Source organism: Oncorhynchus tshawytscha, unplaced genomic scaffold, assembly GCF_018296145.1.
Source record: "Oncorhynchus tshawytscha isolate Ot180627B unplaced genomic scaffold, Otsh_v2.0 Un_scaffold_7041_pilon_pilon, whole genome shotgun sequence".
In the NCBI taxonomy this organism is placed as follows: domain Eukaryota; kingdom Metazoa; phylum Chordata; class Actinopteri; order Salmoniformes; family Salmonidae; genus Oncorhynchus; species Oncorhynchus tshawytscha.
In genome coordinates this window covers 903,261-915,966 of record NW_024609821.1, presented here as the reverse complement: position 1 = coordinate 915,966, position 12,706 = coordinate 903,261, and the positions used below count along the sequence as shown (strand labels likewise).

The following is a 12,706-nucleotide window of genomic DNA, read 5'->3' as shown; positions in this document are numbered from 1 at the left end:
AGACGGCTGCACAGTAATGTCTTTTATCGATGTTATGATATCGTTTAGGTCCTTGAGCGTGGCTGAGGTGCACCCATGACCAGCTCTGAAACTAGACTGCATAGCGGAGAAGGTACGGTAGGATTCAAAACAGTTGGTTATCTGTTTTTTAACTTGGCTTTCAAAGACTTTAGAAAGACAGGGCAAGGTGGATATAGGTCTGTAACAGTTTGGGTCTAGAGTGTCTCATCCCCTCCCCCGTTGAAGAGGGGATGACCGCGGCACCTTTCCAATCTTTAGGGATCTCAGACGATAGTGTTAATGAACAGTCCAGCAGGTATCAGCTGTGTAGCCGAGTGATCATAAGGTCTAACGAGCAGCAATAGGAGAGTCGGGGAGCCGTTCTGTAGTCGCTAATACGCTAGGCAAGCCAGAGACATGGCGTTCAGAAAGCTAGCGGGCCAGGAGATGGGTCTTCGGCTACATCGCAACGGAAAGGCCTGTTGAAACCACAATTTTTTTTATTTAACTAGGCAAGTCAGTTAAGAACAAATTCTTATTTTCAATAACGGCCTAGGAACAGTGGGTTAACTGCCTGTTCAGGGGCAGAACGATAGATTTGTACCTTGTCAGCTCGCGGATTTGAACTTGCAACCTTCCGGTTACTAGTCCAACGCTCTAACCACTAGGCTACCCTGCCACCCCAATCGGACGTTTACGTCGGCAGACCAGTCGTGATGGATCGGCGAGGCGCCGTGTTGACAATAAGGGGTCCAGGCCAATTGGTAAGATAGAGACCCCGGTGATGACTCCCCTCAACCTAGCATAAGCGCCAGGGACAGGTCTTTTAATCTTCTTCCCATTTTCTGAATCTTCTCTTGCTGAGCCTGGCTATCACACAATACAAAATCTACCATTTCCAATGAACCAAGCTAATTTAACTTGACTAACCTCTTTCTCTATGGCGTTAGTTGGATAGGGTGTAACGCCCTGCAGTCTTAGCACCATCACCACTCTTGCTTTCTACTTTGGTCCTCTTTATGCTTTCTTTACTAGATGCTCCAATGCTTTCTGTATCATGATGGCTCTTCCCGTGTTGTTATGTACACCTCTTGGAGGGGGGGGGGGGACACAACACCCTGCTACAACTCAACTCCCCATGGAGTGAAAGATGTATGTGATTGTAGGTGCAGGTAAGGATGAGAGGCAGAGAATATAACTGTTTACAGGGAATTTATTTCCTTAAAACAGTCATGTGGGGGAAAAGGGGCTCGACAGAACCAAAGCAAAGAAAGTAAAAGTTAGAGTCCCCTCTCCTACCTAACCTTTTAGCACCTCCTGGCACGCTAACCAAAATACAGAGGGTGGTCTGCCCAGGTCTTACCTGGTGTGCATAGACAGTAAATACTACAGGTTATGCATGCCTGCAGGCCTCTTGCCTTAACACTCCCAAGGTTCCTTCTTCCCCCCCTGGGAACAAACACTGAATAATTACTAACATAAAGTGAAACATTTCAATAATCAAAAACACTGAGTCCTATAGGGATTCAAAAAACAAACACTAAGCTCTACCTCAGAAGTCGCAGCTACAAAATACCTTCAACATAACTGTCACTGTGGAAACAACCAACACAGCACATCAAAGAAGCTCCCTTCTTTTGATAAAGGAACACTGGCTTTTATCCAGCTGGAGAAGGAGTTGGTAATTGAACACAGCTGTTTCCCCTGACGAGAGAGGGAGGGTTCAGAGCTCCAATCACCGATTGGGCCAACCAATCAGCTGCTTAAAATCCAGGAAGCCTTCCTGAAATACACACACACAAACACATACAAAACAAAACATCCAAAACACAGAAACTGGGGAAGGTAACATATGTCTTTCCACTACTGACCATTCTGGTCATTGACCATTATCCTCCTGCTCCATAACATCAGAACTGACACCCATATTGTTGCTTCACCAACTTTTTCTCCATTTCGTCCACACTACTCACTGCCCTTTCCGACCTCGAATCTGTATGTCAGACATTTACTAGCCTTTAGTGCTGAGCATTAAGCAACATTTGGGGGTGGGTGATCACAACCAAACTGACAGGATGCATATATCACCACATATCATTCTCACATGCATTCCATTTTCTCAATGAATATTCTAAACCTATTTAAATTTCTGGTCCTTAAACTGTCCGTTTTCTTTTCACAGCAATTTGCATGTTTGTTTCCAACCCAATGGATCGACAACTAATGTGCATTTATTCAGATGCAATTACAGGAAAAGCAACACTCTTTCCATTCAAACTGTGGTTTCAGGCAAACTATTGATGTAGCTAGCATGAACAAAGCTGTTGCATGATTGCATATCCATTAGAGAAAACACTCATATTTCAATAATAGCCTACTCTCAAGTAAGTGACTATATAATATGCATATTATTGCTACTACGGTTCTGTCATCAACATGATTTTGAAGAAAAAGTGCGAAAGGATATCCGGTTCGACCGGAAATCTTATATTTGGCGTTACTGCTGAAAGATATGGCTGCATACATTGTATTAGCCTGCTAACTCGACGTTTACGTTTGACATAAGCTTAATTCTTCGACCAACGTTTTGAAATGGTATGATAACAAGCAAGTTATATCGCTTCTGTAGACACAAAAAAATCGTTAACCATGTTAACGTCTTTCTGAGTTTTGTAAATCACGTTAGCTACCAAGCTATACAAAGGAGAAACCAGTTAGCCAGCTACTAGCCTAGCTAGTACTAGGTGGCTAGCTAGTTTAGCTCCTTACGAAGTGTTTTATTGTTATTTTGTTACCAGATAGATTTTAAAAAAACATAGCTGGATACATTTGCTGGTGTTACAAAGAAAAAGCGTCTATAGAGCCTCAATGCCCGAACAAGGCCCAAGGATGAATGGTTTTTCCCTCGGCGAACTATGCTGGCTATTCTGTTGCCCGCCCTGTCCCAGTCGCATCGCATCCAAACTAGCCTTTCTCCCTCCCGAACCCACGTACTCCGTACACACCGATGCTAACGGGACGAGTAGCCTGCATCTAACCGAGCGTGCAGACTGGCAGTACTCCCAACGCGAACTGGACGCTGTCGAGGTGTTCAACACCAGAACCAGTCGGGGAAACCGACTGGGTTGCATGTTTGTACGATGCGCACCCAACAGCCGGTACACGTTGCTCTTTTCCCACGGTAACGCAGTGGACTTAGGCCAAATGTGTAGTTTCTACATCGGCCTCGGTTCGAGGATAAACTGCAACGTCTTCTCGTATGATTATTCGGGCTACGGTGTCAGCAGCGGGAAACCGTCAGAAAAGAACCTGTATGCGGACATCGAGGCTGCCTGGCAGGTGCTAAGGAACAAGTGAGTATAGCACTAGCTTATACAGCCAGTGTCAACAAGCTAACATGCAAGCTACATAGCTAGTTGGGTTTATTGTATTGGGCTTTGTTAGTTAGCTAACGTTTGCTAGCTACTGTACTCCATGTTTATGCCCCCCTCCATATGTGGTTGCTATGACAACCACTATAACATGCCTACACAGCTTTTTTATTTATTTGCCTACACAGCTGAGAGCAGTGCATTAGCTATTCATTTATATGGCTGAGAGGACTGTTAACATTAGGTTCTGTGCACACGTTTAGGTGGTAGTTAGTTGCATAGTGATTTGATACTTCGCACATATTCAATTGATTTTGTGGCATGCTACTCTAAACATGTCCAGAAGCTTCCATGTTTAAACTTTGATCTGTGCAGGCCAGACAACTTCTCTTGAAGCCCACACTGGAACTTTAAACATTAATTTACAATAGTTTGCGTCTTATACTTAATCAGGTAAAACCTTCTGAATGAGTCCAAAAACATTGATCTTCCAGAAATCATAAAAACAGTTTTAACTTGTCTCCTCTTTATGCCGAGGATGGAGAGCTTTAGTTATAAACTAGCCATAGCAGATGACACTAGCTTACTAGCCCAGCTATGAGATGCTTATGGCATGGTCAGGGCAGGACGGACTGCCTGGCGGGCTGTGTCATTTTAGTAGCTAGATTACAGAGAGACCGCCAACACCCAGCTTCCTTTCCTTGTTTACTTGCTCTTTATTCTGACAGGCTGTTAGTTCCTTCAGTTTCAGATAGTGTGACTGTCTGTCACATAACACTTCCATGCAGGCCTATGCCTAGTACAGGAGGCTGGTGGCACCTTAATTGGGGAGGACAGGCTTGTGGTAAAGGCTGGAGTGGAAGCAGTGGAATGGTATCAAACACATGGTTTCCAATATTATAAGCCATCCTCCCCTCAGCAGCCTCCACTGATGTCTAGGTGCTGCCCATGGGACTTAACTCCCAAATTAAGTAGGAAGTAAAGGAGGCCTGGTGCAACTCTGCTGCCGGCTCCTTTTCAGTTCCACATTCAATATTCAAGACAACGACAGTGGTTGGATAAAGCAGAAACTTATAGGCAGCCATGTTTCTAGTCTTAATGAATATCCACCAGAAAAGAGACAAAACCGTTATTTTGTTCCTCTGCCTATTCCCCAAAAGTGTGCATGGATGAAAAGTAATGGAAGTAATGTACTGGTGTAAGGGCTATGATGGAAACCAGCCGCAAGAGAGCCAAATGCTTTGTCATTTACCACGTTTCTAGACACAGTTTTTCTGCAAGTAAAGTCCTACCGTATAAAACAAAATCAGGACAGCTGTTATGGACACAGGAAGTTTTGGTACAATTTTGATAAATGCCAAATTTGTTCGCTCGACATGGTTTGGTCTTTTTGTCCGTAAAATTATTTATGCGAGAAATGGCAGTAGAAGTGCTGACATATTGTTATAATAACCATATCGAAGTGACGCGATTATATGGTGTGTGTGGTCCTCCAGCTACAACTCGGGGAAACCATGCAGTGTATTAGGCTGCAGATGAACTTCACAGGCTGGTGAAAGTGCCAGTGATCAGGTTGATGCTGTTTTCCAATAAATATCAAGAGTCTTCTAGGAACATGGTCGATGCTTAACTGCCGTTGACAAAAAATATTCTCGCTCTTAGTCTTGTCCATAATCTCATCATGTAGGTTAGCCCACCCGCACGGACTACCTGCAATGTGAGCGGTTGGCTAGAGAGCGGTTGGCTAGAGCGCATGTGCCAAGACCAGAGTAGACACATTTACTATTTAACTCAACAGTTTTCCTGACAACTATTATTTGTTACATGAAAAGTAAAGCAAAAAAAAGTACATTTTGTGTGCACTGTCATCAGCAAAAAGTCGGTTTGGTGGCTCACCACTGGTGGGGAAGATGTGCATATTTTTTTCATGTGGAGTTTTGAATATTCGCATGGAAACCTAGCTAGAGAGGGGGATAGAACGAGTCCACACTTCAGGTAGAAGGAGCAAGTGAGAAAATAAATTGTCTCATGAATAGTATGTTGGAAACTGGGAATCTCTCCCACCATAACTGGACCACTCACACCAGGGTTATTTATGAAGGAAACAACAACACCAGGAGATGGTGTGAAAGGTTGAGCAGTGAAGCAGTGTCTTAAACTTTTCTCAGCTCTTAAGGTTTCACTACTGGCTCCTTTCACATTGGGATAGGGTCAAGGCCAGGGATCAGTTTGGCTGGCTCCTTTCACATTGGGATAGGGTCAAGGCCGGGGATCAGTTTGGCGGGCTCCTTTCACATTGGGATAGGGTCAAGGCCAGGGATCAGTTTGGCTGGCTCCTTTCACATTGGGATAGGGCCAAGGCCAGGGATCAGTTTGGCTGGCTCCTTTCACATTGGGATAGGGTCAAGGCCAGGGATCAGTTTGGCTGGCTCCTTTCACATTGGGATAGGGTCAAGGCCAGGGATCAGTTTGGCTGGCTCCTTTCACATTGGGATAGGGTCAAGGCCAGGGATCAGTTTGGCTGGCTCCTTTCACATTGGGATAGGGTCAAGGCCAGGGATCAGTTTGGCTGGCTCCTTTCACATTGGGATAGGGTCAAGGCCAGGGGATCAGTTTGGCGGACTCCTTTCACATTGGGATAGGGTCAAGGCCAGGTATCAGTTTGGCTGGCTCCTTTCACATTGGGATAGGGCCAAGGCCAGGGATCAGTTTGGCTGGCTCCTTTCACATTAGGCTTTTGTGTAAAAAAAAAAAACCTTGATATGCCACTTTTCAGGGAAGTTAGGAACTAATATACACAGGCAGTTAGGAAAGCTAAGTCCATGCGTTCCACCTGGCTACCCCTACCCCAGTCAACAGCCCTGCACCCCCCCACAGCAACTCGCCCAAACCTCCCCCATTTCTCCTTCACCCAAATCCAGGTAGCTGATGTTCTGAAAGAGCTGCAAAATCTGGACCCCTACAAATCAGCTGGGCAAGACAATCTGGACCCTCTCTTTCTAAAATTATCTGCTGAAATTGTTGCAACCCCTATTACTAGCTTGTTCAACCTCTTGTTCGTATCGTCTGAGATTCCCAAAGATTGGAAAGCTGCCAGTCATATTCAAAGAGGGAGACACTCTAGACCCACATTGCTACAGACCTATATCCATCCTACCCTGCCTTTCTAAGGTCTTCAAAAGCCAAGTTAACAAACAGATTACCGACCATTTCGAATCCCACCGTACCTTCTCCGCTATGCAATCTGGTTTCAGAGCTGGTCATGGATGCACCTCAGCCACGCTCAAGGTCCTAAACGATATCATAACCACCATCGATAAGAGACAATACTTTGCAGCCGTATTCATCGACCTGGCCAAGGCTTTCGACTCTGTCAATCACCACATTCTTATCAACAGACTCAACAGCCTTGGTTTCTCAAATGACTGCCTCGCCTGGTTCACCAACGACTTCTCTGATAGAGTTCAGTGTGTCAAATCGGAGGGCCTGTTGTCCGGACCTCTGCCAGTCTATGGGGTGCCACAGGGTTCAATCCTCGAGCTGACTCTCTTCTCTGTATACATCAATGATGTCGCTCTTGCTGTTGGTGATTCTCTGATCCACCTCTACGCAGACAACACCATTCTGTATACCTCTGGCCTTTCTTTGGACACTGTGTTAACAAGCCTCCAGACAAGCTTCGCACCTAACCACCCGTCCAGCATCACTACTCTGGACGGTTCTGACTTAGAATATGTGGACAACTACAAATACCTAGGTGTCTGACTAGACTGTAAACTCCTTCCAGACTCACATTAAGCATCTCCAATCCAAAATTAAATCTAGAATCGGCTTCCTATTTCTCAACAAAGCATCCTTCACTCATGCTGCCAAACATACCCTCGTAAAACTGACCATCCTACCGATCCTCGACTTTGGCGATATCATTTACAAAATAGCCTCCAACACTCTACTCAACAATCTGGATGCAGTCTATCACAGTGCCATCCGTTTTGTCACCAAAGCCCCATATACTACCCACCACTGCGACCTGTACGCTCTTGTTGGCTGGCTCTCGCTTCATACTCGTCGCCAAACCCACTGGCTCCAGGTCATCTACAAGTCTTTGCTAGGTAAAGCCCCGCCTTATCTCAGCTCACTTGTCACGATAGCAGCAACCACCCGTAGCACATGCTCCAGCAGGTATATTTCACTGGTCACCCCCAAAGCCAATTCCTCCTTTGGCCACCTTTACTTCCAGTTCTCTGCTGCCAATGACTGGAACGAACTGCAAAAATCACTAAAGCTGGAGACTCATATCTCCCTCACTAACTTTAAGCACCAGCTGTCAGAGCAGCTCACAGATCAATGCACCTGTACATAGCCCATCTGTAAATAGCCCATCCGACTACCTCGCCCCCATACTGTATTTATATATATTTTTTTAGCTCCTTTTCACCCCAGTATCTATACTTGCACATCTATCACTCCAGTGTTTAATTGATATATTGTAATTACTTCGCCACTATGACCTATTTATTGCCTTACCTCCCTTATCTTACCTCATTTGCACTCACTGTATATAGACTTTTTCTACTGTATTATTGACTGTGTTTGTTTATTCCATGTGTAACTCTGTGTTGTATGTGTCGAATTGCTATGCTTTGTCTTGGCCAGGTTGCAGTTGTAAATGAGAACTTGTTCTCAACTAGCCTACCTGGTTAAATAAAGGTGAAATGAAAACAATACAAATACAAGGGGTGCCGGAGCATCTGCCCTCCTATGCAAGAAGTGCCCTTTTTATTGTTGCCCTTTTTATAAACTAATTACTTTTAACATTTTATTTTTATTCTCTTTTCTCAATTTGAAATGCAACACATTGCCTGTCAAACTAGATACTTTCTCATGAACTCATTAATCTTGATAAAAGTCCCCTCCCTTCTGTCACCACGCGCTTGTCCTCATCGCATGCACCAGCTTCCCACCTGCGCTGGGCAGTGAGTTTGAAATGAATACTGCCTATAGGTTACTTTGGAACTGCTGACATATGTTCGTCAAACTGTGTAGTGAGATGAGGTTAGATACACTTTGAATGCATAGTGGTTTCAAACCGATATCCAATATTTTCCTTGCCAAAAAAACTATACCTAAATTTACAATTGTAGCTGCCTTTAAGCGTTCTAGTGCAGTTTAAATAGTTGAAACGCACATAGACTGACCAAAAAGTTATTTTGTTGGCATTTACATATGTCCCCTTTACCAGTAAAACATAATCAAAACCTCCTTCTTTTACTTACTTGCTGTGCTGTTTCATTGTTCATTTGTTCGGTCTCAACCAGGATTTCATCATACCTGTCAAGCAGTGAAGTTTCAGCTCTGTCTGTCTGTGGCCTCTCTTCCTCGGTGAGCACTGTCACCGTGTCCGTTTCCATCTTGTCCAGCTCTGTCTGTCTGTGGCCTCTCTTCCTCTGTGAGCACTGTCACCGTGTCCGTTTCCATCTGGTCCAGCTCTGTCTGTCTGTGGCCTCTCTTCCTCTGTGAGCACTGTCACCGTGTCCGTTTCCATCTGGTCCAGCTCTGTCTGTCTGTGGCCTCTCTTCCTCGGTGAGCACTGTCACCGTGTCCGTTTCCATCTTGTCCAGCTCTGTCTGTCTGTGGCCTCTCTTCCTCTGTGAGCACTGTCACCGTGTCCGTTTCCATCTGGTCCAGCTCTGTCTGTCTGTGGCCTCTCTTCCTCTGTGAGCACTGTCACCGTGTCCGTTTCCATCTGGTCCAGCTGTGTCTGTAACATTTCACGTAAACCCTGTTTCTTGTCTGCGTCGAAGTAGAGGTCCTTGTACCTAGCATCAAGCAGGGTGACGACACAGTAAAGAGGCTCAGAGAGAATGCCACCGAATCGCTCGTTCACAGCCTCGAGTACTTTTGCAAGTTTTAACTGCCGATACAGACTGTGGGGTTTTGTTGAGCAGGCCTTTCAATGCCATGACAGAGGGTATCCCGTCTGCTACATACGCAGTTGATTAGCTTATTTCTTGAGTCCGTTCGAATGGCACTAGGAGTGTGCTCATGTTTCAAACATGTTCCCAAAAGCCATTGAAATGGCAGCAGTGGTATGAGAACCAGCACATTCTTGAGCATGCAATACGGCTTTCCTCAGTACGAAATCCTTGTCGTCCCACTGTTGCTGTCAGACTCAGCATGCTCATGGGGCTGACATCGCTGGTCCAAATGTCAGCCGTGAAGCTAATGGCAGTAACATGGCAAGTAACTCATAGATGTGAGTTTCAACAATACTGTGTAACTCTGGTAGGGCAACATCTGGAAAAATAGCACCTACTTGGTAGTGTGTACCGGGGCTCGACCAGTAGGCGAAAGCCTTCATCATCCACGACAGAACGGTTGATTGTCAAGGGAAATTAATTCCGTTATCTTGGCGTTAATGGATTTTGCCTTTGACTTGTCTCGCTGAAATTTCCTTACTCTTTCAAATGACTGCTCGACTTGTTTAGTTGTTGGAAGTCTGTGCTTAGTATTTTTCGGATTTTGTTCTGTGTAGGACTGTGTTTTTCGTGGCGTCATTACGTTATCTAGGTATGCACGTCAGCTTTGACATCGGTTTTGCATATCGCCGTTAAACTAGACATCGGGCCGATGCTGATTGTGGCATTTTTAGCTAATATCGTCCGATTCCGATATGTTCACAATATATCGTGCATCCCTCATTTCACTAGCTGACCAATCTCACAATGTGTGTTAAGAACTTCTTATGGCTGCAATCCTGTTAACGGGATTGATATGACAACAGCCAGTGAAAGTGCAGGGTGTCAAATAAAAAAAAACAAATCTCATAAAAATTCCTCAAACATACATTATACCGTTTTAAATGTACTCTTGTTGTTAATCCCACCACAGTGTCCGATTTTCAAATATGCTTTACAGCGAAAGCACCACAAACGATTGTTAGGTCACCACCAAGCCACAGAATAAACACAGCCATTTTTCCAGTCAAAGATAGGAGTCACAAAAAGCACGAATAGAGAAAATTAATCACTAACCTTTGATCTTCATCAGATGACACTCATAGGACTTCATGTTACACAATACATGTATGTTTTGTTTGATAAAGTTCATATTTATATAAAAAAATCTGAGTTTACATTGGTGAGTTACGTTGACTAGTTACAAAAACATCCAGTGATTTTGTATAGCCACATCGATTCAACAGAAATACTCATCATAAATGTAGATGATAATACAAGTTATACACATGGAATTATAGACATACCTCTCCTTAATGCAACCGCTGTGTCAGATTTAATAAATAAATAAAAAAGCTAACCATGCAATGCTCTGAGACGGCGCTCAGAAAAATAATCAAATTAGCCGCCATGTTGTAGTCAACAGAAACCAGAAATTACATGATAAATATTCCCTTTGATGATCTTCATCAGAATGCACTCCCAGGAATCCTAGTTCCACAATAAATGCTTGATTTGTTCGATAATATCCGTTATTTACGTCCACGTAGCTACTTTTGTTAGCTCGTTAGGTATACAAATCCAAACGCTCATGCAGGTTGCGCATTACTTCGGACAAAAACTTCAAAAAGTTATATTACAGGTCGAAGAAACATTTCAAACTAAGTATAGAATCAATCATTAGGATGTTTTTTTAATCATAAATCTTCAATAAAGTTCCAACCGGAGAATTCCTTTTTGTTTAGAGGAGCAACGGAACACAGGTCGATATCATGTGGAATGCGCGTGACAAGGAAATGGCTCTCTGCCAGTAACCTGACTCATTCAGCTCTTATTCCAGTCCCACAACACAGTCAAAGCCTCATTCAAGTTTCTAAAGATGGTTGACATCTAGTGGAAGCCATAGGAAGTGCAACTTCATTCATATCCCACTGTGAATTCAATAGGGCCTGGATTGAAAATCAACCAACCTCAGATTTCTCACTTCCTGTTTGGATTTCTTCTCAGGTTTTTGCCTGCCATGTGAGTTCTGTTATACTCACAGGTATCATTCAAACAGTTTTAGAAACTTCAGAGTGTTTTCTATCCAATACTAATAATAATATGCATATATTAGTGACTGAGGAGCAGGCCTTTCACTCTGGGCACCTTTCACCCAAGCTACTCAATACTGCCCCTGCAGCCTTATTAAGCTCTTATGACTATTTTAATATATTACTCTGCATTTTCTTGGAACCATTAGTGTCCCTAAAAATGGTGAAATATAAGCTGTGTTAATGAAATCGATTCATTCTATAGGCTACATTTAAGTGACTCCAGGCTTGATCACTCAAGTGTGAGTCTTTACCAGTTCAAAGCCAAGTAGAAAAGCCTTTCAATTCAAACTGATCCTTATTAGGTCGAGGAATAAACATTTTGCATTCTACTATTACAACTTTCAAGAGTAAGTTGAACCCCCCCCCTCCCCCAGACACATAGACATTTTGCCAACCACAGGTCTAGACTCTAGCTAACCACCATATACTAAAATATCCACACCAGCCACTAGCCAGCCAACCAAATATCATGGCTATATTATGAAGATATTATTTAAAAGCATTGAAGATTAAATCATAACCAGTAAAAATATTATAGGTCTAGCTAACTAGCAGATTTACATTCCTCGTCATCAACATCAATGTTCAGCTGATAGCCTACCCTCTTTTCCCCACGTCAATCATGTCTTTGGGCCACACTGGGTGGCAGGTAGTGGTTAAGAACATTGGGTCAGTAACAGTAACAGAGGTCATTGGTTCTAATCACTGAGCAGACTTAGTGAAAAATCAGTCTGTGCCCTTGATCAACCCCCTTAACCCCAATTGCTCCTGTAAGTCTGCTAAATGACTCAAATGTAACGAACTAGCTTGCAATTTGTGATGAGTGGGTGTGATGCCTTAATAAATAGGCCAATGCTAAAATATAACTAGCTACAGAAGCAGTTTGTACAGTATGTTATACATTTCTACATATGAATTCTGAAAGTATATGATTTTTATATGGTGCTTTTTCTTTTTATCACCTGTCCCCTGAAAGGTCTGTGCACGGTCCTGCACACCACCAGTGTTCAACAAAGGACTAGGGGCCTTGGACTAGCTCCTTTTGTTATTTCCAACCGTTTTCAAGCTACCTTTTCTTATTGGGCTATTGTCGCTTGGCAGCAGTTGTCAAGCAAAGTGGTGTCAAACCAGTTTCCCTGGACTTGTTTGACACAATCAGCCTTTTCAGGAGAATTTCAGCTGTAATTGAGTGAGCAAATGAATGGCTCTATAAAAGTGGGCTGTTGCTGCCCTGACGTGCTTCAGGAGAAGCCAGTGTGACACATTGAGAGCCTGCCTTCAG

The 12,706-nt window shown here is 43.7% G+C and overlaps 1 protein-coding gene across 1 annotated transcript in view; it reads left to right on the top strand.

Moving 5' to 3' along the window:
- Positions 1–2,459: 2,459 nt before the first annotated feature.
- Positions 2,460–12,706, top strand: part of abhd17c (abhydrolase domain containing 17C, depalmitoylase) — a 32,656-nt gene continuing 22,409 nt past the window's right edge. The window contains exon 1 of the mRNA XM_042319009.1: positions 2,460–3,353. Within this exon, the coding sequence (XP_042174943.1) occupies positions 2,869–3,353 (485 nt within the window). The 5' untranslated portion in view covers positions 2,460–2,868. The remainder of the gene's footprint in view (positions 3,354–12,706) is intronic.